Genomic DNA, 22,587 nt, shown 5'->3' with positions numbered 1-22,587 from the left:
TGGCTGTGGAAAATACAGGAACAAGTCACACTGCAGGTAGCATAGCTCATGAAAAAAAGCTAGATCAAAGGGTGGGATAAATAGTGGAAAATATTTTTTTAACCGATAAAGAATATACTGTAACTCCATCTTGCAGATAAAAGTCATTAACTTTTTAAAGCTCTAAAGAAATACCCACTAAAAGAGCCTCATGTCACCAAAAAGTCAACATGTATAAAATCAAACATATCACCTTTCCCTTAAACTTCAATTAACTAGTCCATCCTAGCTCTTTTAATAATAATCTTCCAAATACCCATTCACACGTCCTGCCTTTATTTACATGATTCTGTATGTAACTAAAAGCTATCTGCAAGGCCAAAAAAAAAAAAAAAAATATATATATATATATATATATATATATATATATATATGCACATACACACACACACATATATATAAAAAGGGGTTACTCTTTTACATCCTTATACAAAGTAATTATAGCTATCACCACAGATTCATGGCTGTCTGCAAATCCTGGAGGTAATTAAATATTGACATAAGAAAGAACAGGAATTGTGAAACCCTTTTATATGCTGAGGAGCTGAAATAACTCAGTGTAGGTCTAGAGAGGAGAAGAGTAAAGACAGAAAGAGAAGAAAGATGAAAGCAGAAATCTGAAAGGTTACAGGTAAGAAAGTAAAAGTTGTCAGTATTGCTCTAGAAGAAAAAAGGAGTAGAAATCACTAAACGTACATTTATTTTACTTCCACTTTTTGTATCAAAACAAAGTAAAATAAGATGTTGCATTTGTTTGTTTTTCAAACCACAGGCATTGATTAAAAAAAGAGGTGGGGTGAGAAAAAGGTCTTATTTCCTTGTTTCGATGAAGCAAAAAGCAAATCTGCTTTCCAGGAAGGCGTGGCCATTCAGCTCTACTTTAATAGGGGAACGCTTGCCATCTTGTGGAATTTTAGGATACTGCCATTACCAGAATGCAGTGAAATTTTTATATGTTTTAAAATTTCACCGTAACTTAGCTCAATTCCTATTTTTTACAAATGAACTTATAAGGAATAAGGAAGGGGTTCTGGGGATATAGAAAACAAACTGGTGGTTACCGGTGGGGAGAGGAAAGGGGGAAGGGCAACATAGGTGTAGGGCATTAAGAGGTACAAACCATTAGGTATCAAATAAGCTACAAAAATATATTGTACAACACAGGGAATATAGCCAATATTTTATGATAACTATAAATGGAGTAGGATCTTTAAAAATTGTGAATCACTATACTGTACCCTGGTAACATATAATACTGTACATCAACTAGAGCTCAATTTTTAGAAAAGAAAGGTTTTTTGGAGAGGTACACCTATAAAGTAGGACTATTAAGATAGTGAGGCTAAAAACTGAATTTTTCACTAGCTCTTCATTTGTTTAGATTGAAGAATGAGCCCAAAAAAGTAAAGGGACAATCTGGTATGCAAGACAACAGAGCTATTGTGTGAGTCAAGTCTAGGTTCTTACCTGGGCAACCACCATATGGGTCATGAGAGCTGGCATTGGGGGTTAAAACATTACCACTAAGATTTTAACCCATTATCCAACATGAATTTAAGATAAGCAGTCCTGAGACCAGAACCAAACTATTGACCACGAACAAAGGGAAAGCAATGATTGTTAAATAGTCACATTTATATCCTGGTATTTATTAGTGAGTAATTAAAAAAATTTATGTTCTTAATTTTCATTTAAAGAGAAACCACACTTGATAAGATTTGGCCTAACAGGTACCTAGACGACGAAATCCATTAAAAGGCACTATAATTAGTCTGATGACACCAAATCACCAGAGGCATGGACCCTGTGAAACAAACAAACGTATGTCTGGTCATACAAGTACAATTTTATTAAGTGCTAAATGTATCCTGTGCATATGCTTGCTTTATGCTCTATAGGGATGAGATGGTGTCATTCCAATAATTTCCACATAAAATATTCACTGGTAGCTAACACAATTATTCTGTAAGAAAACACTGCCCTGTAACTGTTAAAAGCATTCAGCTCACTTGCCAGTGCCCATAGAGGTGAACACTGCATTTGGCTCATCGAATGCATCACAGGCCGGCTCATCACAGCCTCCATGTAGCAAGCCTAGGGTCTGCATCTTCCAGACCAGCTTGGGCATGCGGTCCCAGTGGCCCTCAGCGTGGCAGCGCTTCACCTCACTCTCTTATTTTCAAGCCTTGGAGAGTCTTTGACAATGGCTTTCAGCTGAGAATGAAACCAGCACTTAAAATTCACCATAAGTTCTTTTCTCCGTGCTGAAGGAGGTTTACTCTAAAGAGGTACCCGTGAGCACCTCTGCAGCTGCTCAGAACCCCCTTCCCGTGCAGCCTGTTCTGGGCCATCTGTGCAGCAGGTGCCAGGGCGAGGGAGCCAGGGGACCAGCTTCTCCCATCCTGGTAGCAAGGGCCTGGATAAAAACACAGGGCACAACCAAGGGCATAACATGGAGCATCTAGGAGGTGTTGTCAACAAACCAGAGGTGGAGACATCCTCACAAGCACTGCAGCTCCATTATTTCAAAATGCATGATTTATGACAGCAAGAATTTGCTTGAAGGCCCAAAACTCTCCACAGATATCATTCATGTCCAGAAGGAGGGAGGGAATGAACAGGCGCCACCAATGAGCAAAGATGAACTGATCAGCTTAATAGGTGGTGTTTTTGAGAGACGATGACAAGAACAATGACAGATAGATCGACTATGCTGAGCTCACAACATCACTGAAGAAGACGTGATCTGGTGATAACTCTCCTAGTTAAGTGCAAATGAGACCCTCTATAATGTGACTGAACACTTTCGGTAATGCAAGACAATTCATTTCCAAAACACTGCTACAGTACTTTGGTAAAAAACCTGTAGCAATTTGTTACACTGGAGTGAGAAAGAGAAATCAAAGGAAGGAGAAATGGAACATATTGTAATCCCTAAACACTGTTAAATCTCTTATTGGACAAGGATGTTTTGTTTTGTTTTGTTTGCGGGGTGAGGGGGTGGGGGTAATTAGGTCTAATTTTTTCTTGGAGGAGGTACTGGGGATTGAACCCAGAGCCTTGTGCATGCTAAGTGTGCACTCTACCACTTGAGCTATACCTTCCCCACCTTTGACAAGGGATTGATTAAAGAATCCTTTTAAGAATATTGGGTCGGGGAGTGGGGAGGTATAGCTCATGCTTAGCCTGCTTGAGGTCCTGAGTTCAAGCCTCATTTAAAAAAAAAAAAAGAATATTAGGTAATTAGAGCTGAGCATTCAGGAACTTCACTGAAGAATACTGCCACACTCTTGGTTTTAATTTACCTGAAAAGTAAGACAAGCTTTGCTAACTGGACACACTTTTCAGTAACAGTGAGGGAATGGAATGAAAGCCAAATGCTTCCCCTGGAGGATCCTGTCTTACTGGTTTGGGTCGCTGTTAAGATCCCACTCTCGATGCTTAGATGATGGATCCTTTAAATTGGAAAACTCTTCAAAGGTGGTAAATTTTTAGAGAGCTCTCATTATAAACAGCTGTTTTATTGGTACCTACGGAAAGATCGCATTAAAAGGTGGATACAGAGAAATATAATGGCTGACTTTAAGAACTCCCTTAGTTAAAACAAACAAACAAACAATCAAACAAACCCTGTTCAGGAAGCCTATTTGAATTTGTGGTCTCAGCTTCTCCTCAAAGGGTCTTACAGATGCTAATAAAAAATTAGGTTAATTAACAAGGGACTAGAAAGTGTTATTAAGGGGAAAGTCATGAGACTTGCCCCATTGGGATGGCAATCTTGAGATGGTTAAGAAATGAGATAAATAAAGCGGACATTAATGGGATTAAGACAAAGGCTTTGCTACAGCACTGCCGAAGGCTGGATGAGCCAAGAGGGCCCCTTGTTGGTCCCCTCAACATTAAAGGACCCCAAGCAAGCCCACTCTATTTACCTCAGAAATTTAAAGTTTAAATTTACAAGAGAAACTTTAGAAGCTAGAAGGGAAAAAGATTTACATTGAGAAATCTGATAACAAATGCCTGGGGCAACAATTGGGCTGATTAGTTAAGGTGAAGATTGACAAAAGAGCCTTAGTGCCTCGGTCTGACCTCTCACTGGGACCCCCAGGGCCTTTCATACAGGAATGGGTTCAATGGTGGGCGGATAAACAGTAAACATTTCTGGGAATCCTTGTAAGACTGAGACTTGTTGATGAGGTCCAAATGGAGACTAAGGTCAAAAGTAGAAGAGTTGATGGAACTGAGATGAAGTGTATGTTGGGCCAACTGACTTCCTTCAAAGTCCAACCACCCCCATTCCTGGGCTCTCAGACATCCACCTGTGAGCCCTCAACAGATAAAGTACATCCTTTACTGGGTGTGTTTGCCCTAACAAACTAATGGCCCTAAGTAATCCCTAATCTCACAATAGCTCAGCCTGGCTTGTTTCAGCTCAGACCATCAGGGGTCATAGACCCCACTGCCCTTCACAGACCCTAAACCTCTTACCTCACCTACAACCAATCAGAGACTTGTGCACAAGCCAATCAGGCACCTTGGGACCCAACCTTATAAAACACCCCAACAACTGTTCCTCAGTGCTCACACAGGCACCTCTCTGTCTATGTGGCCTGCCATTGTCTATAGCAGTGCCCCCCTCATAAACTCCATCCTATTTCCATATTTTATCTCTGGTAAATTGTTTTACCAACCTGCACATCACCATGCCACAGACTGGCCGCCGCGTAGTGTCACACAACAGTTTCTAAGAAAATTGGTGTATCTCAACAGGCTTTATGTAAGATGGTCTTATCTCTTTTGCCTGATTGTATTGTGAGGACAGACATGATGTCTCACTGGGGAATGCTTCCCCTGCCTGGTATTATACAACAGGGCTTATAAATCTGCCCTTCAGACAATGTTAATTGAACACACTAAAGGGAATCAGTAGGGTTACCTGAGCCCATGGAGTGTGGAGTATAAAATGGGGGCCAACATTCAGGGGCTAATAGAAGCAACAATGGAGCCTCTGACTCCCAGGTAACTTCATCTAGGTTTGACTTGTGTGTTCAGAAAGAGGGCCTTTGTTAAACGCCTTGTGCATTTGAAGGCATGGTACACTGAACCCTGAACTTCTAGCACGTAGACATCTTTTGATTTCCGTTTTAGTCTGAAATCTTCCTGCTGATATAGCAAGCAAATTAAAGAAAATGTAGCTGGGCAGATCAATCTTTCGATATCATTTTGGCAGCAGCCCACTTCTTTGGGGAAATTAAAAGCAACTGTTTTGGTCTGGCAAATCTCTACAAATCAGAAATGTAAAGAGCCCACAACGACCTGACACTGAGCCTAGTTAACTCCATCAGATAGAACCTGAGACCAACAAGAGAGGGGTGGGGAGGCTTTTAAAAGTACAAACTGCTGTGGAAAAAGAGGGAGGGGCTACAACTGAATAAAGAGAGACATTTCCAAAAAAGATCTCAGCTGACTCCAAGAGGAGCTCTAAAAATGGCATGGCTCTTGAGAACTGGGCCAGTCATTGACTATGGACGGCACTGGGAAGGGGCCACGAGCTCCTGCAAGGTGACCGGGCAGTGCAGGTAATTCCTGAAAAAGTTTGACAGCCAAGTGCTGTCTGAGCAGTGTTCCCCAGAGCTGAAGGAAAAATTCCTTCAGTCCTGGTGAGAAACCTGGACAGCAGAGCACAACATTTACTACGATTGACTCAGTTATTTCTTAATGTCTAAGGTATGACCCAATAGAATCTTAAATATTCCTCTCTCAGCACACTTACCCTGTTCAATATTTATTGCAGCTCAGTGGTAGAGTGCTCACTTAGCATGCACGAGGTCTTGGGTTCAATTCCCCAGCACCTCGGAAGGAGAAATAATAAAATGGCCATGCTCAGGCTAACTAATTCTTGGCTTTATGCTTACTGCTTGCTTTTAGAATGATCAGCAAACCTGACTGATGGGAGACACTACTCCCAGCCCCAGGCCCATTGTTTAAGCTAAAGTTATTGATTTCCCCGTTTGTTTTACCTTACAATCACGTTTGGATTCTGAGTCATTCCCCTAGGAAGGAAGCCACGGGACATTGCTCTCAGGAGAACGACCAGACCCTCCAAAGTCCCTCCTGGCACCTGATGAGTATGATCAGATAAAGAAGGTCGCGGGCTAATGACCCTCCAACCACTGGACGGTCCCAGGATGTTGGACAGACTCACTGATTTAGGAAGAAGCTTCACCAGAGACTCTCATTGATTAACATCACCTTTCACGCCCCAATTTGTTCACTATATAATCACTAAGCCCAGACCCTACGGTGGTTTTACAGTTTTGAAGGCACTAGCCTGCTGTGAGTCCCCTTTGCCTGGCAAAGCAGTAAAGCTGCCTCTTCTTCTAAACTCTAAGACCCTCCCTCTGTGTTATTTGTCTCATCAGGGACGGAGGCCAATCTTTCGGCAACACCTCCATTATAAATAAAAATTTTTAAAATATGTACAAGTACAAACTGCGGAGAGACTCCCTCACTCAAAAGCTGACTGAAGAAAACCTCACTTATGCAGTGCGCTCAGTGGTCCCACGGATCTGTCTCTTGTTTCAACAGTGTTTGGACGGAACAGACCCAGGGAACCCAGGGACGCTCCTTGCTCCAGCCTCTGACCAGCCTTCAACCTTTTTTCCAGTCGCAACCTTCAGAACCAGCCACACTGCTATCCTCGGCCTCCGGGACCAGCCAACACCATTTTGTGAGCTTAGCTCCTTATTACCGATCAACCATGAACTCCCAGACTCATCACAATTATTCCACTAAGGTGGAGGCTGCCATCAGCCACCTAGTCAACATGCATCTGTGGGCCTCCTACACCTACCTCTCTCTGGGCTTCTGTTTCGACCGCGACGATGTGGCTCTGGAGGGCGTTTTTCCGCGAATTGGCTGAGGAGAAGCGCGAGGGCACCGAGCGTCTCTTGAAAATGCAAAGCCAGCGCCGCAGCCTCTCACAGGAAGTGCAGAAGATAAGTGAGGTAAAACCCAGGACGCTGTGGAAGCTGCCATTGTCACGGAGAAGAACCTGAACCAGGCCCTTTTGGATCTGCATGCCCTGGCTTCTGCCCACACAGACCCCCACCTCTGTGACTTCCGGGAGAGGTGCTTCCTGGAGGTGGAGATGAAACTCATCAAGAAGATGGCGACCACCTGACTGACCCCATAGGCTGGCTGGTCCCCAGGCTGGGCTGGGTGAGTATCTTTTCAAAAGGCTCACACTCGAGCACGACTAGGAACCTCCAGAACCCAGCAACCTTTGTGGAGCCCCTCTGGTGTTGGGGCTTCTGCCTGAAGGCTCTCTCTGCAGTCACCAGGCAGCTTTTTAACCTCCCTGGAGCCCTCTCCCAAGCCTTGGACCAAATGGAAACAATGGCAACAAGCTTTTTGCAGCGCCAAAAAAAAAAGTGCTTATGAATTAAATATTTCTAAATGTAATAAAAACTAACCCAATTGTTTTTCAAGTTCACATGACCTAAGATAAATCTCTAGTAAATAAAAGCAAATTTAATGTTATTGATTTAAATAGACATGTCTTCGGACTCATCAACATTAAAAAATAGAAATTTTATGCTACCTGGGTTTGATGGTCAAATCAGTTCATGTTATCTCTGTTACGTTTGTCAGCAAGAAAAACAGCTCAGGGTGATGGCTGACTTTGTCTCATAACATTTTCATTGGTAATCTAAACATAAGTTGGGAACAGGTAAATAAAAAGTAAATGGGATGAGCTGAGCATTTTTAGGTTAACTCTTTAAGAATAATTATGTTTATGGCATATCTACTTAAAAATAGTTTCTCCAAACCTTACTGGTAACTTGAAATTTTAGTGTTGATGAAAAATTAATCAATAGTCAATCTAACAAAGAAATGGAACATTTTATTTGAGCCAACCTGAGGATTATAATCCAGGAGACAGTCTTTCAGAAAGCACTGAGGACTGTTCCAAAGAGGTAAGTGGAGAGGCCTGTATACATGTGATTTTGGTGAAGAGGGGTACGTGCAATCAAGGACACATCTTGGTAGGTTACTGCTATCTGCAAGGAACAGATATCTTGGTTTATGGTTTTAGTGTTTTTCTAAGTATGGGAAGATGCAAGAAAACTGGGTTCATAAAATTTTCTTCTGGAAATAGCTAACTATCTGAGGGCAGGTTCTGCCAGTTTTCCCAGGGCACCAAGCGCCTTATTCTGATCTTCACCCTGAAATTCTTTCAGGTTGTATTGTAGGTCAGTGACTGCAGTAGCTAATGATTTGTAGAACTGGATGGTGGGCAAAATTCTTTACAGTCTCCTTTCTTTTGTTCTTAATTTCCGCCAGTGTTTGGGATGTGTTTTGTAAATAATTTGTACCATGGCACTAGAAATCCTCACTCCCAGGTCAGGAGTTGGTGGATAGGCCACTCACTGTGCTATTCCTGGACTGACTAGTCCCTGTTAACAGTAGCCCAAAGCCTCTGGACTGCCAGTCATACTGATACAGGAAAAATGTGGGGCGAGAGGATGGTCATGTCCCAGGTCTCAGGTGAGTCCCTGTGATGCACCCTGCCTAGTGTGGGTCCTTGGCTTCCCACAAGAAACAATTCAAGAGCGAGCCACAGTTGAGCAAAAGTAGATTTATTCAGAGAGATACATACTCCATACAGAGTGCAGGCCATCTCAGAAGGCAAGAGAAAAGCCACGAGGTGTGGGGGTTGGGTGCTAAGTTTAAAGTAAAAGCAGATTCATATTCTATAGACAGTGTGGTCAGCCTCACTCAGAATGGAGAGTGGACAGGAAGTATGGAAGTTGTTAGTTTTTATGGGCTCGGTAACTTGAGATGCTAACAAGTGGGAGGATTATTCCAACTACTTTGGGGAAGGGAGTGGAATTCTCAGGAACTGGACCATCACCCACCCTCTGACTGTTTATGGTCAGCCTTAAAACAGTCCTGGCACCTGTGGGAGTACCACTTAGCATGCTACTGTATTTCAGTGAGTGTATATTGAAGCTCGAGGTCTACTGGGAGTTGAATCTTCCACCATCTTGGTGTTAATTGCTGTGTCATTCTTTTAATGGTCATGCTCTGCCCCCTTCCCTCCTATCTCATTACTAGTCTTACGGTCCAGGAAACAGTTCCCTCTTGTTAATTCTTCCCATTGCTAGAGTAACACCATTGCAATCATTGGTCTGACAGAATTATATATCTGGTCAGTCGTTTCAAGTCGCCTAGTCATTGCTATTTTTATCAGAGGCTTAGTCACACATTTGGTAATGCAAGAAACAATTATCTGGTAAAACAGGCAGACTACAAGTAATGTAACTAGTGACATTAACAAGGTCATAAGTAAGAATTTAAGCTGAGAAAGTCCACTAGGTGTAGCCCAGCATATCCTCAGGTCGTCTGACCTGGTCTGTTCTGTACCAATCACCAACGTTAAGGGAAATGATAGACTGACATTTTATATAAAGTTCACCAAAGAATCTGCACCACAAGGCAAGCGGTGGGTCATCCTGACCCCTTACAGGGCTGAGGAATGCACACATCTTTGAAGAAGTTACATGGGGGATGCCAGAAGAAAATTGATCTCTATGTGATGGAGCAGGTATTTCTGGTCAATGCATAATCATTTTACAATGCACACCATGAGGGAGGGAAGAGGCCCAAAAGGACAGAGAAAAAAAGGTTATGTTTAAACTTTGTCTTCCCTTAAAATATGAATTTTATTTCATCATTTTCCTAAATTAAGTTAAATGATGAAAATTTATCGAATATTTAGATCATTCCTAAGTAAAATAAGATATTAATACATTAATTAGTGAATACAGGCTTCCTTTTTCAGAAAAACTAAAGATATTTAGCACTATTAATAAATATATTCAGTGCCACTTTTCAATTTTCACTATTAGCACATTTTTTAAATAAATTATAGTGTTTATAAGTTTGGCATTCTACAGAATGCTAATGTAAAAGACAGTTCATAATTACTTACTTCTTGGTTTTTCACTAGAAATTAAGATTTTTAAAAAATTGTCAACTGAAAAAAGGCCACAATGTGTTATCCCAAAAGGTAAAGACCCCAGTTCTTGTCATACCTGAAAGACAAGTATGCAGTTGTTACCGTGAGTTGTGTAGCGAAAAATTTCAAAAGATTCATTTAAAAGGAAAGGAAAAGTACACTCCCAAGAATGGGAGGCGGGCTGATCCAAGGGAGGAAAAAGGCAGAGGTTGTTGTTCCCCTTTCTCTTACATCCTCGCTTAGAGGTGGTCTATTGATTGATTGACGGCCCTTGTCCCTGGAATACTTAGTCATGTTTGGCCCCTTTGCGCATGTCCTTACCCATGGTGTACACAGAATAACCCATGGCGGGGTAGGGGGCTAAACCACAATGTTCATTATAATACAATGAAACTTGGTCATGTCCGGTTAAGTCCTTTCTGATACCACGCAGTCAATGCTGTTGGGTTTTAATCAGTTTTTTTGTTTTGTTTTGTTTTGTTTTGTTTTGTTTTGTTTGTTTGTTTGTTTTTGCTGGCACTCATTTAGACGAAGTAAAGTCCCTTCATGCTGGAGGCGGGCATAACACCATCTTCCAGACCATCCTCCCTCTCCACCACCTGTCTGCCCGGTGCCCACACTTAATTGCCTAACAACGTGATGTCACTGCCTGAAAGTCTTGCTTCAGGTTTTGTAGATGAGAACTGCGCCTGTCTAAACTGCCTGCAGTATGCCCAGGCTTCAGAGATCTGTAGTGTCAAATCCTAGCACTGCCATCTACCTAGAATCCTTACTGTTGAACACGGACAAGCGAGGCCCTTCCTCAGCAAAGGTGATGAACACTTGCTTAAGGGTAGATTTGCTCTGAGGAAGGGAGGCATGTGGAGTGACCTGTCCCTCTCTCTTAACAAATGGCTTAGTCTGTTTCTAGAGCAATGGGGGTGCCGTTGTTTGAGTAAATGACTCCACTAGTGATTAGTCACGAAGCAATGACCTATGGTGACTTCAGATCTCTGACTCAAGGCCCCTTAATAGCCAGGATTCCCAGTCTCTTCGCTGGGGAGGAGGCATTTGCCACCTTCCTGAGCAATCTGCAGGTTTAGTGCTGCTGGCCACATTCTTGAGTTTGCTTCCCTTCAAAAAAGAGCAGGGTTGTAGTGGCAGCAAACCAGCCTGGGGATAGGCTTTTGGGGAGAATTTTAAGGCCAATTGGTAAAGCTCCCCAGTCATTTCCTCAGGTAGGTCCCAGAGCAACCAGATGTAAAGAAAACATTTCATTACAACATAACTAACTTATTAGCATCAGAGAACGAGAACTTGGAGCAAGCTTTGAAGAAATGTAAGAATATAATTGGTTCAGATGCCAGTTTTCTCACACTTGAAGGAAAAGGCCTGCAAATCTTGGAGGAGTGCGAACCCCAGAACAAGAGGAGAGGCCTCAGGAATCTCACCTGGCTTGAGACAGGAGACAGGACACATGGTCACACAGTAAAGAGACACTGCTTTGCCTTAGAGTCCATTAATTTATTGAGTAAAAACGAAATCATTGTCGGACGTAGTCAGTTTGGTTGGGTTCAAATCTGGCTGATGTCCACTGGCAGCAGAGATGAATGGAGGTGAAAGAGAAGACATGGTGATGCTGGCGAGGGAACACTGGACAAAACAACCTTCCCCTAATTATAAAAGCGGGCATCACACAGCCAGTGTGCGTCAGTAGGCAAAGGGGGACACGATGTTTAATGAGCAGGGATAAAACCAAAGTAAGTGAGAACTTTCAAGAAAAGAGGCCAAAGCTTTTAGAGAACAGGATGCAGCAGGGGCTCGACGGAGAACAGCATTCGGTGCAGACCGGCCGGCTCACTTGGGGAACACGGTGATCACGTCGTAGCCCTCGGGTGGAGTCACCCGCTCCCGGGCGTGCTTTTCACAGTAGATTTGATCCTCCACAAAGAAATGGCCCTTCTGTTTCAGGTTGGTGCCACAGTCGGTGCACACGTAACACTCAGGGTGGCGGTGACGGTCCCGCAGCTTCACAAACACACCGCTACAGGAGGGAGGGAGGAAAGGGGCTCCGTTAGTGATGGGCACCTGAAGATGGCACCAGGCGAGGGGCTCCACCCAACAGGCCCATCAAAGGGTAGATCAGGCCTCCCAGCTGGCCTCCAGTCATCAAGGGGCTGGTCAGTACTGGGGTCCAGAGACATTACTCTTGAAGCCTTCTGGAAGTCTTTCCCATTTCAGGAGAGCAGCCCTGTTCTTTCTAGTTTTACATGTTCATACCCTAAGAGTTCCATGGCCAAGGAAAGCCTTCATCACCTGGCTCTGAGACACAGGATCTACCTGGACTCTGTGCTCCATTTTCCAGGCAGAGTTTTTCCCCCACCACACCCAAAATGTGCAGTATCTGGCACTTTCCACATGTTCATGGTTTACCCAACCTGCAGGGCCTCCGATGCCTGGGGAAGGCAGATACTCACACAATGCCGGTGCCACATTTGTCACACATGGGCAACTTCTGGGCATTTCCAATTGATGCAGCCACTTTGGTGACTGGAGCCTTAACACTTCTGAATCCTGAGGGTTTGTTGGGATCCCCTAAAAGGAGGAAAACACTTGGGTTGTCCATGAAGGGCAAGATTGCCTAAGTACCACTTAGCTCTTTCAGAGTAACTCAAATACATATTCCAGCAAGGTCATGGGCACTGGAGTCAGATTTGACTCTGCTGTGTGATCCTGGGCAAGTCACTTAACGTCTCTGATCCAAAGTTTCCTTTGCTATAAAATAAGAGATCGTTTTCCATTTCACAATGATACAAAAAGATCTCAAGACACATAAAACTCTCCCACAAAAGCTGGCACACAGCCCTCAAAACACAAATCACATTACATTCTGATTAAATACACATATACGGGAACTTCAAAATGCTTTACATAGATGGAATAAATAAATAAGTAAATAAAAATATCTGAAACTCAAAAGATGGTGTAATTCGATGCCAAAAGAAACCCAGTTCTCGAGAAGAACAAAGTGGTTGCAGTCGAGCATGCTACACATAACCAGATATAACACTGCTACAGAGCAGAGCCAGCACCCTCCTGCAGTCAGCTTTGTGTGTATAAAATAAGTTCCTAGTTGCTGGGGCTGAACTGCCTACAGCCTGGTTCATCACGTAGGCAAAGCCCTGTATCGTGGTAGCTATTAATAATGGTAAGCTACTAATATTACTATTATTGCTATATATTTAGCAGGCTGTGTTTCCACATCACTTATTTACTTATTTATTTTGCTGTGATGTGGCCTAGCAAGTATTGTTATGTTTGTCAGCTATTTACATGTGTCTCTCTGTCTAAACTGCAAACTGTTGGAGCACAGAACCCCATTTTATATACTTCTCAATACTCCACAGAGCCCACCACGGGATTAGCAAATAACAGAAGCTTAATCAATACAGAAGAAATAAATTACGAAACATGACAAATGCAGGATGGTCAATCCTTCCTCCCAACATACTAGGAGGCTAGAGAAGTCTGCACCAGTGGTTCTGAATGGGCATCTGTGAGCATCTCAGGCACCAGGAGGGAGTTTATGAAATTCACAGACCGAACTCTACCCCAGACCTGCTGAAGGAGCATCTCCAGGGACGGAGCCCCAGGAGCTCCTGTTCTACCTTCCAGGTTAAAATCCACATCTTCAGACTAAAACTGCTGTTTGCAGACTTTGCTGTGCATCAGAATCACCAGGAGGGCTTATTAAAAACACTGATTGCTGGGCCCCAGCTCCCAGAGTTTGACTCAGCAGGCCTGAGGTAGGGCCCAAGAAGTTGGATTTTAACATGTTCTCAGCTGCTGCCGTTGCTGCTGGTGGTGGCTTTGGAACCACACTTTGAGAGCCACAGGACAAGAGTGAAGGAAAAAAAGGCTTTGTGTGTGAGGTGAGGGGGTGAGAGGAGGGTCATCCCTGAACTGCAGCTACACTGGGGAATCCTGAGGCTGACAAATGAGGACCCTCACTCTCCTGAACTTCTAGAAAATGAGTCCCCATATGCTGACCGGCACTTCTGAACTGAAAACTGAGGTGTGTTCAAACAAGGGGCATTTACAGTTGGCTGAGCGTGGCAGACTATGCATTCTGTCCTCCATTACCCGTACCCTCCCTACCCTTGCCACGCTCCCCAGCAGGTCAGTAATTCTCCACTGGGGGTGAACTTGTTCCTGAGCAACAATTTTTGTTGTTGCAACTGGAGGCGGGTACGGGTCAGGAATGCTGCTAAATGTCCTAGAACGCACACAACAGCCCCACCACAAGGACTCATCTGGGCCAAAACGGCAACAGCACTAAGGCTGGGGAAACCCACCCAACCCACTCTGGGTTCGGCCAGGAGACTTGCTCTGGCCAAGGGAATCTGCCCGCCTCTTTGGGCAGAAGCACTCAGTGCGCTTGTGTGATTTGGTCCTCCTTTCACTGAGCTTCTGCCCTTTGCCGTAAGAAAATTTGCCTTTTGTAACAACCTGGATGAACCTGGAGGGTATTATGCTCGCTGAAATAAGTCAGACAGAGAAAGACAAATGCTCTAGGTTATCACTTAATGTGGAATCTAAAAAAATTTTAAAAAAGAATGACTATAACAAAACAGGAACAGACTCATAGATAAAGAGAACAAACTAGTGGTTATTACCAGTAGGGAGAGGGAACGGGGGAGCGGCAAAATAGGGGTAGAGAATTAAGAGGTACAAACTACTATATACAAAGCAGCAGCTGCTCACCTGAGCCTGCCCACTCTCCACTTGACAGCATCCTATCACTAAGTAAATCCTATCACTTTACTTTCTTGAAAAAATTTTTAAAAATAAATAAAATAAGATAAATAGGCTACAAGGATATATGGTACAGCACAGAGAATACAGTCCATATTTTATAATAACTTTACTTTTGAGGGGGTAATTAGGTTTTTATTTATTTTAATGGAGGTACTGGGAATTGAACCCAGGACCTTGTGCATGCTACAAGGTCTACCACTCATAGACCACTCTACCATTGAGCTGTACCCTCCTCCTATGACTTTAAGTGGAGTATAATCTATAAATACTGAATCACTATGTTGTACATCTTAAACTAATATAATATTGTAAATCAACTAAAATTTTTTTAAAAAAAAAGGGAACAGCAAGCCCTAGAGAGTGACACCTCCCTCTGCTAGGCTCCCACAATGAAAAGTCATGGAGCCAGGCCCCCGCCTGTCAGAGCTCACCAGCAGCCCTCATATAACAGAGCAAGAACGCCTTTGCTGCTGCAACCCACTTCTGACTAACATACTGTGAGAGCTAGCTTGGGAGACTTTGCTGCCTTATGGAGAACAAGGAGGAATATTTAAAAGCAGACTGGGATTTTTAGTGGCCCTATCATGGGTGTTCAGGGCACAGTCTCGCAGGTTTCCCTACCAGACCTGGAAACCTCCGGCATGGGGGAGCTGAGGAACACGGATGTCTATCCGGCAACACATGAGAACGAACAGGGATTAAAAGGCACCAGAGTTTCCACTGCTTTCAGTGCTGTGGCTCGGCTTGGGGAAGACTGGATGCTGGCCCATCACAGGGCATCGGGGAAACCCCCTGTTGCTTCAGTTACCCGAGACCAAGGTACCTTTGTCACTTTCCAAACCTTCCTCTCTCTTGGCCACAGCCCCAGCTTTGTTCATTATAGGATTTTTTTTTTTTGCATTAATTTTGACTTTTCAAAAATGTTGCATTAAATTATCATTTTTGTCTTGAGTTCTTGGGTACCAGCTTAAATTCTGTACCCAAAGCAAATGCCCCCCTCACCTTATCCTGATCCTGGCCCTGCCTAGAGGGATCTCAGAAGGTGGGTGGGCAGCTCACGTTCTGGGTGTTGGTGCTGGAACCACTTTGGCTGCCTACCCCTGTGAAGAGAAGGAAATGGCAGCATCTCTGCACATCTAGACAGTCTAGGAAGGAAACCGTGCGGAAGGGACCAACTCAATGAGGTCGGCATCTCCCACGTGATGGGCTGGTTCTCACAGAAAAAGAACAGCCAGGAGAGGGTAGGAGGTGCAGGAGGGTAGAAGGAGAGAAGGAAGGAGGGACACAGAGACCTATTTGGTAGGAGGAAAATCCACATTCCTTTTTGAACAAAGAGAAATGAAGTGGAAGAAGTCTGACTCAGGAGCAGAGGTTGGCTGTGTGCTGGTTCAGTTCTGCAGTGCCACCTACTGGCTCGACTGTCTTCTCTCACTCATTCAGTCAACACTGCAAAGATTATTTCCCTTCCTTCCCTCTCCACTAGCTTACAGTAAAAATATTAGCTCCCTTCAGACTCTGGGCAACTATAAAAATCTGCAAATCTCTCTTCTTCCAGTGAACCTTGCATCTCAAAGCTTTCTGGAAAAAAAGTGAAAATGAATGGAGTAAAGCACAGCCTTTTTTCTTTCCACTTCACCACTCAACAAAGCTCCCTCCCCTGAGGCCTTCTGTACATGGTGGATGTCTAGACTGGAATTTATGCTGTTTCATTCAGTGAAAATTTAATGCAAGTGCGTTTTAAGAGATAAGGGAGCGACTACAAAATCTATTATCTCCCTCTTCCTTTTTATTAAAATTTTTGTTTTCTTTGGGGCAAGAAGATATCCAGCCCAGGGGAGAAAAACTATAATTCTCAGACTCTTTTGCAGCTAGATAGGGCCATGTGACTAAATTCTGGTCAAAATATAAATGGAATAGTCATGTGGGACCTCTGGCAAAGAGAAAGCTGGTTCATCTGAAAGGGGAACGGCCCAGATAGCCCTTTCCCCCTTCTTTCTTCCTGGTGCCTGGGAGTGGGCATGATGGCTGGAGCACCAGCTGCCAACTAGCACCAAGAGGCAACCTTGAGAATGGAAGCCACTGGCTTGGTGGGTGGAACACAGGATGGAAGGGGTCAAGATCCTGATGAGCGGGGAGCTGCTGCCTCACAGCAGCTCAGAGATCCTGGGCTTCACGTCCTTCTCTGTGACCCCTGTGACTGGAGGGCATTCCATGAGATGAGCCCTGCAATGTCTATGTCCTCCTTTGGGCTGGAGGACTTTTCCTCTCTTAACTGTAGCCATGTATTCAGAGTAGAATAAGTTGCAGTTTCTCACGTATTAACCATCATCCTCGAGTGTTGGCCCCCCAAGTCACCTGTCAGTTGGCTAATACTAGAACTGAATACAGAGTATGACTCATCCCTTCCAAACTGCACAGGTACTCCAAGCAAAGGGGAAAACTGCTGTTAGAACAGGATCCTTTAGCCTAAAAGAAGAATTTTCCTAATTTCCTATGCTTGTAAATTGCCAATTCTCTAAAGAACCCACCCAAATGGGGAGGAGGCCTGGGTGCTGGGTGTGTTCAGTAGGGAACTTTCAGCTTAGGAAGAACTCCCAGGAAGCTGGAACTCCACACTAGAGGCTTCCAGGAGGAAGGGTCCTCTTCCAGAGGGCACTCAGCTCTGTGCCTCTCTGGCTGCCCTGAGCAAAGAGCCAGTCCCTCTGGAGCCTGGCTAAAGCAGGTCTCACTAGCAGAACCACCAAGTGTCCCTCCCAGAAGTACCCACTGTCTCTTCACCATGGGCATCTGGGAAGAGGAGGAAAGCAGGAGAGGGCAGGACTTCATCAAGCGTCGAGGAAACCGACCGGGCAGAATGCGGACGGCTGGCTGTCGCCAAGACTAGGAAAGGGTGCAAAACCCAACTCTCTGGAAGTCACTGGTAGCTAGGCTGACGGTGAGAATAAGAAGGCACTTGTGAATGACCACCTGGGAGATCGGTCAGCCTGAGAGCTGCTGCTCACAGGTCACCTTTGTGAGAAGAGGAAAAAGCATCCCTTTGGCAACACACCCACATGCCTCAAATTTCTCATAATGCACTGTTGCTGTTACACTGAGATAGCTTGCTGCTATCCATTTGAAAATTATTTTGTTTTTTAGACACAGTATCTGATGTCTGTGGTGCAAAGACATCTTCTGAGACCTGCAGAGGCACACGGGGGGCCCTGGGCACCAAGGGCATCAGAGCTCACGTGGACAAGCAAGCGAAGGCTGGCCTGGAGTGTCTTGATGAGGTTTCAAACATCGTAATGGTTAAGAAGCACCTACTTTGTGCCATTCATGGTGATGGGTGTTTTGTGCAATTTATGACATCTGATCCTCACACTCTTAGAGGAAAGGATTTTATCCCCAATTGATAGATGAGCAAATAGGCCTGGAAAGGTTCAGAGACTCACCTAAGGTCACGTGGTGGAGGCCAGGAGGGTATGTGTGACCAGACGGGGGGCCCTCAGGCTCTCAGGAGGCCGTCCACCTCAAAGCAGGAATAAGCACATGGCCCCAGAGGGAGGCCCGGCGCCTGGCTTCCCTATGCTGCTGACTCATTTCAATCTGTGTGTCGTAGTCCACAGCCTCCACCCACCCACATGGGCCACCTGGCACAGGAGCAGGGTGTGTGGGCTCAAACCAAACGAGCGACCTGGGGGCAGACCAACAGAGTCCCCAACAGTCAAGCTCACCCCGCCTCCACCACTCAACGCTCCTGTGACAGGAAACAGCGAGCCAGGTCCGGCTGGGGGCTCACGTCCTCTCTCCTTAAGAGCTTTTGCACTTTAAGGGCCACACCATCCAAAGCACACAGTGCCATTTCCACCCACTCAGGGCTGTGTTCACTGGGTTGCAGCAAGGACTATCCCTCGCCCCAGGCCTTGAACAAGAGCCTCTGACCACACACACGGCTGGTTACCTTTCTCCTCAGACTCCAGGATTTCCTGCAAAACCAGGAATGAAGTGGACTGTTTCGGAGGCTCATTTAACTCCTGTTTCTCCTGAAGCATCTTGTAAACTTCAGATTCTCTGTCGATGACGAGTCCGCTGGGAAGCTGAGAATGGTCTAAGCTGTAAGGAATGTGCGTAAGGTCATTAGAACGTGTCACTGGGCACCCCCATCTACGCGAAGATGCCGCCAAAGGAAGGGTGAACAGAAAGTATCCCAATGGACAGAGCCCTCTCTTCACACAGCCTCAGACTCCAGCCAACGCTGTGGGCTGTCTGTGGGCAGAGCTTCCATGCACTCTCCCGCACTAAGAGGCTATTTTCCCAGTAGTTTCAGTAATTCAATTACTTTTTGGCCTAATCCCATGGAATGGTGATGCTGTGCTTCTTTCTGAACACAGAAACAACATAAATGTTACATAAACAACATTATGGCAAAAGAAAATTTAGAAGAGGGAAAATGTCAACCACGGCACCTGAGCACTAAATACTCAGCTGGGTCCCCTCCATGCGGGCCACATGCGTTCTTTCCCCAGGGCAGAAATCAGTGTTCTTTCTTCCTGATGCTATCAAAGTGCCTTCTCTGTCTCTAAAAACTCTCATAATTCTCATGGTGGGGCTCTGTGGTCTCTTCACCTCCCACGCAGAGGTCACAGTGTCTGCCCTGCCCCGTTCACAGATGGCTGGCAAGGATGAGAAAGGCAAGTGCTTTGAAAACTGAAATGCTGTTGCAGGTCAGGAAGCGGGCAGAGGCCCCAGCTCAGGCCGGAGACTGGGCGAGCCAGGCCTTGCTGCCCACGCCGCCCCTGTCCTTCTGGGTTCCCCACAACAGGACGAGACAGGCAGAGCTGGGAGCCTCGTTCCCCGGGGTCCAGGTTCCAGGGGAGGAGCCATTGCTGCCTGGTCTCTGGAAAGGAGGAGTGAAAGGGAGGTGGACTCCAGTCAGCTTTACCTGGACCGGCTATCCCGAGTCCCACCCCTTCTCACCCCGCCCCTCCGCCACCTGTCCCAGCCACGCCATCCGTGCACAGGACAGCTGACTGGCTTCCTAACTTGTCCTGCTGCTGCCACTCTCAGCCCCAGGACAGCCTTACTTTTGACCAGAGGCCGGAGTGATTACATTTTAAATGGGAGAATCAGACTGTGTCATGACATGCCTTAAGTGTTCTCATCTGACTGAGAACCAAATATTTACAGTTTTAATAACAAAACACAAGCTTAACCAAATTCATATCCTTTGGAGTAAATATTCATTACAAAAAGTCAAAAGGCCCTCAAAGATGGGGCTCTGCTTCCCTCTCCAAACACAAAGCTTGTCACTCCTTGCTCATTCCAGGCAGATAGGCCTTCATGGGGTTTCTACAACACCAGCCTCGGGGTCTTTGCACGTCCTGCTCCCGCTGCCTGGAACCCTCCCTCCCCAGATAGCCCTGTAGCCCCCACGTTCCACTCAGCTCTCTGCTCAGACGTCCCTCCTCAGATAGTCCCTGACCCTCAACTTAAAAGAGCCCCCACCTCCATCACTCTTCCCCCTTGCTCTGCTGCATCTCTCCCCATGTCGTTTCCCACTCTCTTGCCAGCTTATACTTGTTTCTTTATTTGTCTGTCTCCCCCCTGAAAGTAAGCTCCAAGAGGGCAGGGCCCTGGCCAGTCCTGTCACCATCATATACCCCCCTGGATCAGTGCCTGGCACAGGGTCGGGGCTCAGCAGGTGTCCGGGAAGTGAATGCAAGTTGGCAATTGGATCAAGTCCCTCTGTCCTCTTTGCTGCACCCTCTCCCTCCTCCTGCGGGGTCACAGGGAATCCCCCAGGGCTGTGCTAGGGAACTGGGCAGTCCACTCTCCTGGGCTCAGACCACCTCCTGACTCTCAGCCTTATTTTTCAAAAGCTAACACTCTCAAGAGAAGAGGGACAGTGTGCCCAGTGGAGCCAAAATGGAAATACCAGCGGGTGGTGCAATTTATCACCCACCCATTGTGTAATTAGTTCACATTCCATTTTAAATGCAACTCAAGTCCCCGGCTGGGAGTAGGGTCGCTCGCCTCGATGAAGCTCCAGGTTTTCTCTTTAATACAACCAGGTTCTCACAATAGAGGACAAAGCCCTCAGAGAGTGACGAATGCTCTGCTGCTGTCAGGGCAGGTCAAAATTCAAGTGGAGAGACTCACTAGCTGGTCACTCTGCAGGCTGCAGTAGGGGGAAGGGATGCCACCACCCCTGCCGGCCCACAGCTGCGGGTCCCTGCCCATGTCTCTCTCCCTCCCACCCACAGGGAACTGTGGGAAACTCCCATCCCCCAGGTAGGCGACGGCCCACCTTGAGTAGCTGGAACCAGGGGCCATGGTCTACCTCTGGCCCACCTTTGCAGCCCTGTCAACTGAGTTACATGCCTCTTTCTTTGGGTCTTGAGTTCTGAGCTTGCCCTATAATAAATGTATTACAGTTATTTTGACAAATATTTTTTTCTATTACACTTGGAACTATTTTAAAATCAAGATCAGACCATGGAATGTTCTTGGGGAGAATTTTTCCCCTTCTTTGGTGTATGTTGTTATGTCTGGAAGCCACCAAGGGAACGCTAAAAATGACAAACCCAAACCACAAGGTCATCACATATTCTTCCAGCAAACAGTCTTGCAAAATATTTCCATGATTACAAAAAAGAAACAATTTATTATTTATTCTCAAATAATGATGATATCTTTCTACTACTTGACAACTTATAAAGCACTTTCAATACCCATCACCTTATGTGAACCTTTGATCTGCTTAATTTAAAAATCATATCCTAAGACACAAAGCCTAACTCTTGTCTTCAAGTATGGACAAATGAGACCATAATGTATTACAAAAAAATTCTAGGACAAAAACATGCATTGGAAATGGATCCCCCCCAAAAAGCACTCTCTTTTTTATATATAGTAACAGCAGTGAAAGAAAGAATTCAGTAGTGATAACGTTTCAAAAAATGTAAGACACATGACTGAGTCACCAGAAGAAAAATTTGTGAGGGTGGAACACTAAAAGTAAGCGTAGTCTTTATAATTTTAATAGCAAAATATAAGAGTTTAATCAAGTTCAGCTCCTTTGGAGTAACTATCCATTATACTCTTTGTGCTTCCTAGTTCGTGTTCCTCCCTGAGTCAGACCCATCGCTGAATGTACATCAGTTCATTAAATGTTTAATATTTTCTCCCACTCTTTTAGACCCCGACCTCAGGGACTGCCTCCCCAGGGACATCACAGCCAGGCCACTCCCTGTCTGACAATGTGGCTCACAGAGCCAGGCGTGTAAGGCCGGTGGTCTTTTGAACATCAGAAGAAAACTCCCCGTGAGCTCGTCTCCAGGAGGATTTCAGAGGCTGAGCTTGCAGACCTTCTATGACCCAAAGGTTGGCTCCAGCCAAGTGAGTAGCTGGGCGAAGGTCAGAAGGTCAAGGGGGACAGAGAAAAAAGCACACTCGTGGTCTGGGACAGTAACCCAGGGATGAGAGTCTACTCCATCAAAACAGTGAAGTGACCAGAGTGGGAACATAAGGGGCTCTTTAACTTTCTTTTAAACTTAAATCAGTAATCAAAAATCTCCCAAAAACAAACAGCCCAGGGCCAGATGGCTTCACTGGAGAATTCTACTAAATATTTAAATAAGAATTAACACCAATCCTTCTCAAAGTCTTCCCAAAAGAAACTGAAGAGAAGGGAACACTTACAAATTCATTCTATGAGGCCAGCATTACCCTGATACCAAGACCAG

The 22,587-nt window shown here is 45.2% G+C and overlaps 1 protein-coding gene and 2 pseudogenes across 2 annotated transcripts in view; 2 read left to right on the top strand and 1 right to left on the bottom strand.

Annotated features, from left to right (window-relative positions):
* Positions 1-1,836: 1,836 nt before the first annotated feature.
* LOC102507908 lies at positions 1,837-2,875 on the top strand (annotated as a pseudogene).
* Positions 2,876-6,799: 3,924 nt separating this feature from the next.
* LOC116667107 lies at positions 6,800-7,301 on the top strand (annotated as a pseudogene).
* A 4,244-nt stretch (positions 7,302-11,545) lies between these two features.
* Positions 11,546-22,587, bottom strand: part of PDLIM1 (PDZ and LIM domain 1) — a 41,621-nt gene continuing 30,579 nt past the window's right edge. For both annotated transcript variants that reach the window (XM_014565522.2, XM_032491284.1), the window contains exons 5-7: positions 18,804-18,955; positions 12,520-12,637; positions 11,546-12,086 (exon numbers count right to left, since the gene is read on the bottom strand). In XM_014565522.2, coding sequence (XP_014421008.1) covers positions 11,900-12,086; positions 12,520-12,637; positions 18,804-18,955 — 457 coding nt within the window. In that variant the 3' untranslated portion in view covers positions 11,546-11,899. The remainder of the gene's footprint in view (positions 12,087-12,519; positions 12,638-18,803; positions 18,956-22,587) is intronic.

The sequence above is a fragment of the Camelus ferus genome, chromosome 11, assembly GCF_009834535.1.
Source record: "Camelus ferus isolate YT-003-E chromosome 11, BCGSAC_Cfer_1.0, whole genome shotgun sequence".
NCBI classification, from domain to species: domain Eukaryota; kingdom Metazoa; phylum Chordata; class Mammalia; order Artiodactyla; family Camelidae; genus Camelus; species Camelus ferus.
This window is presented reverse-complemented; position numbering and strand designations above follow the sequence as displayed.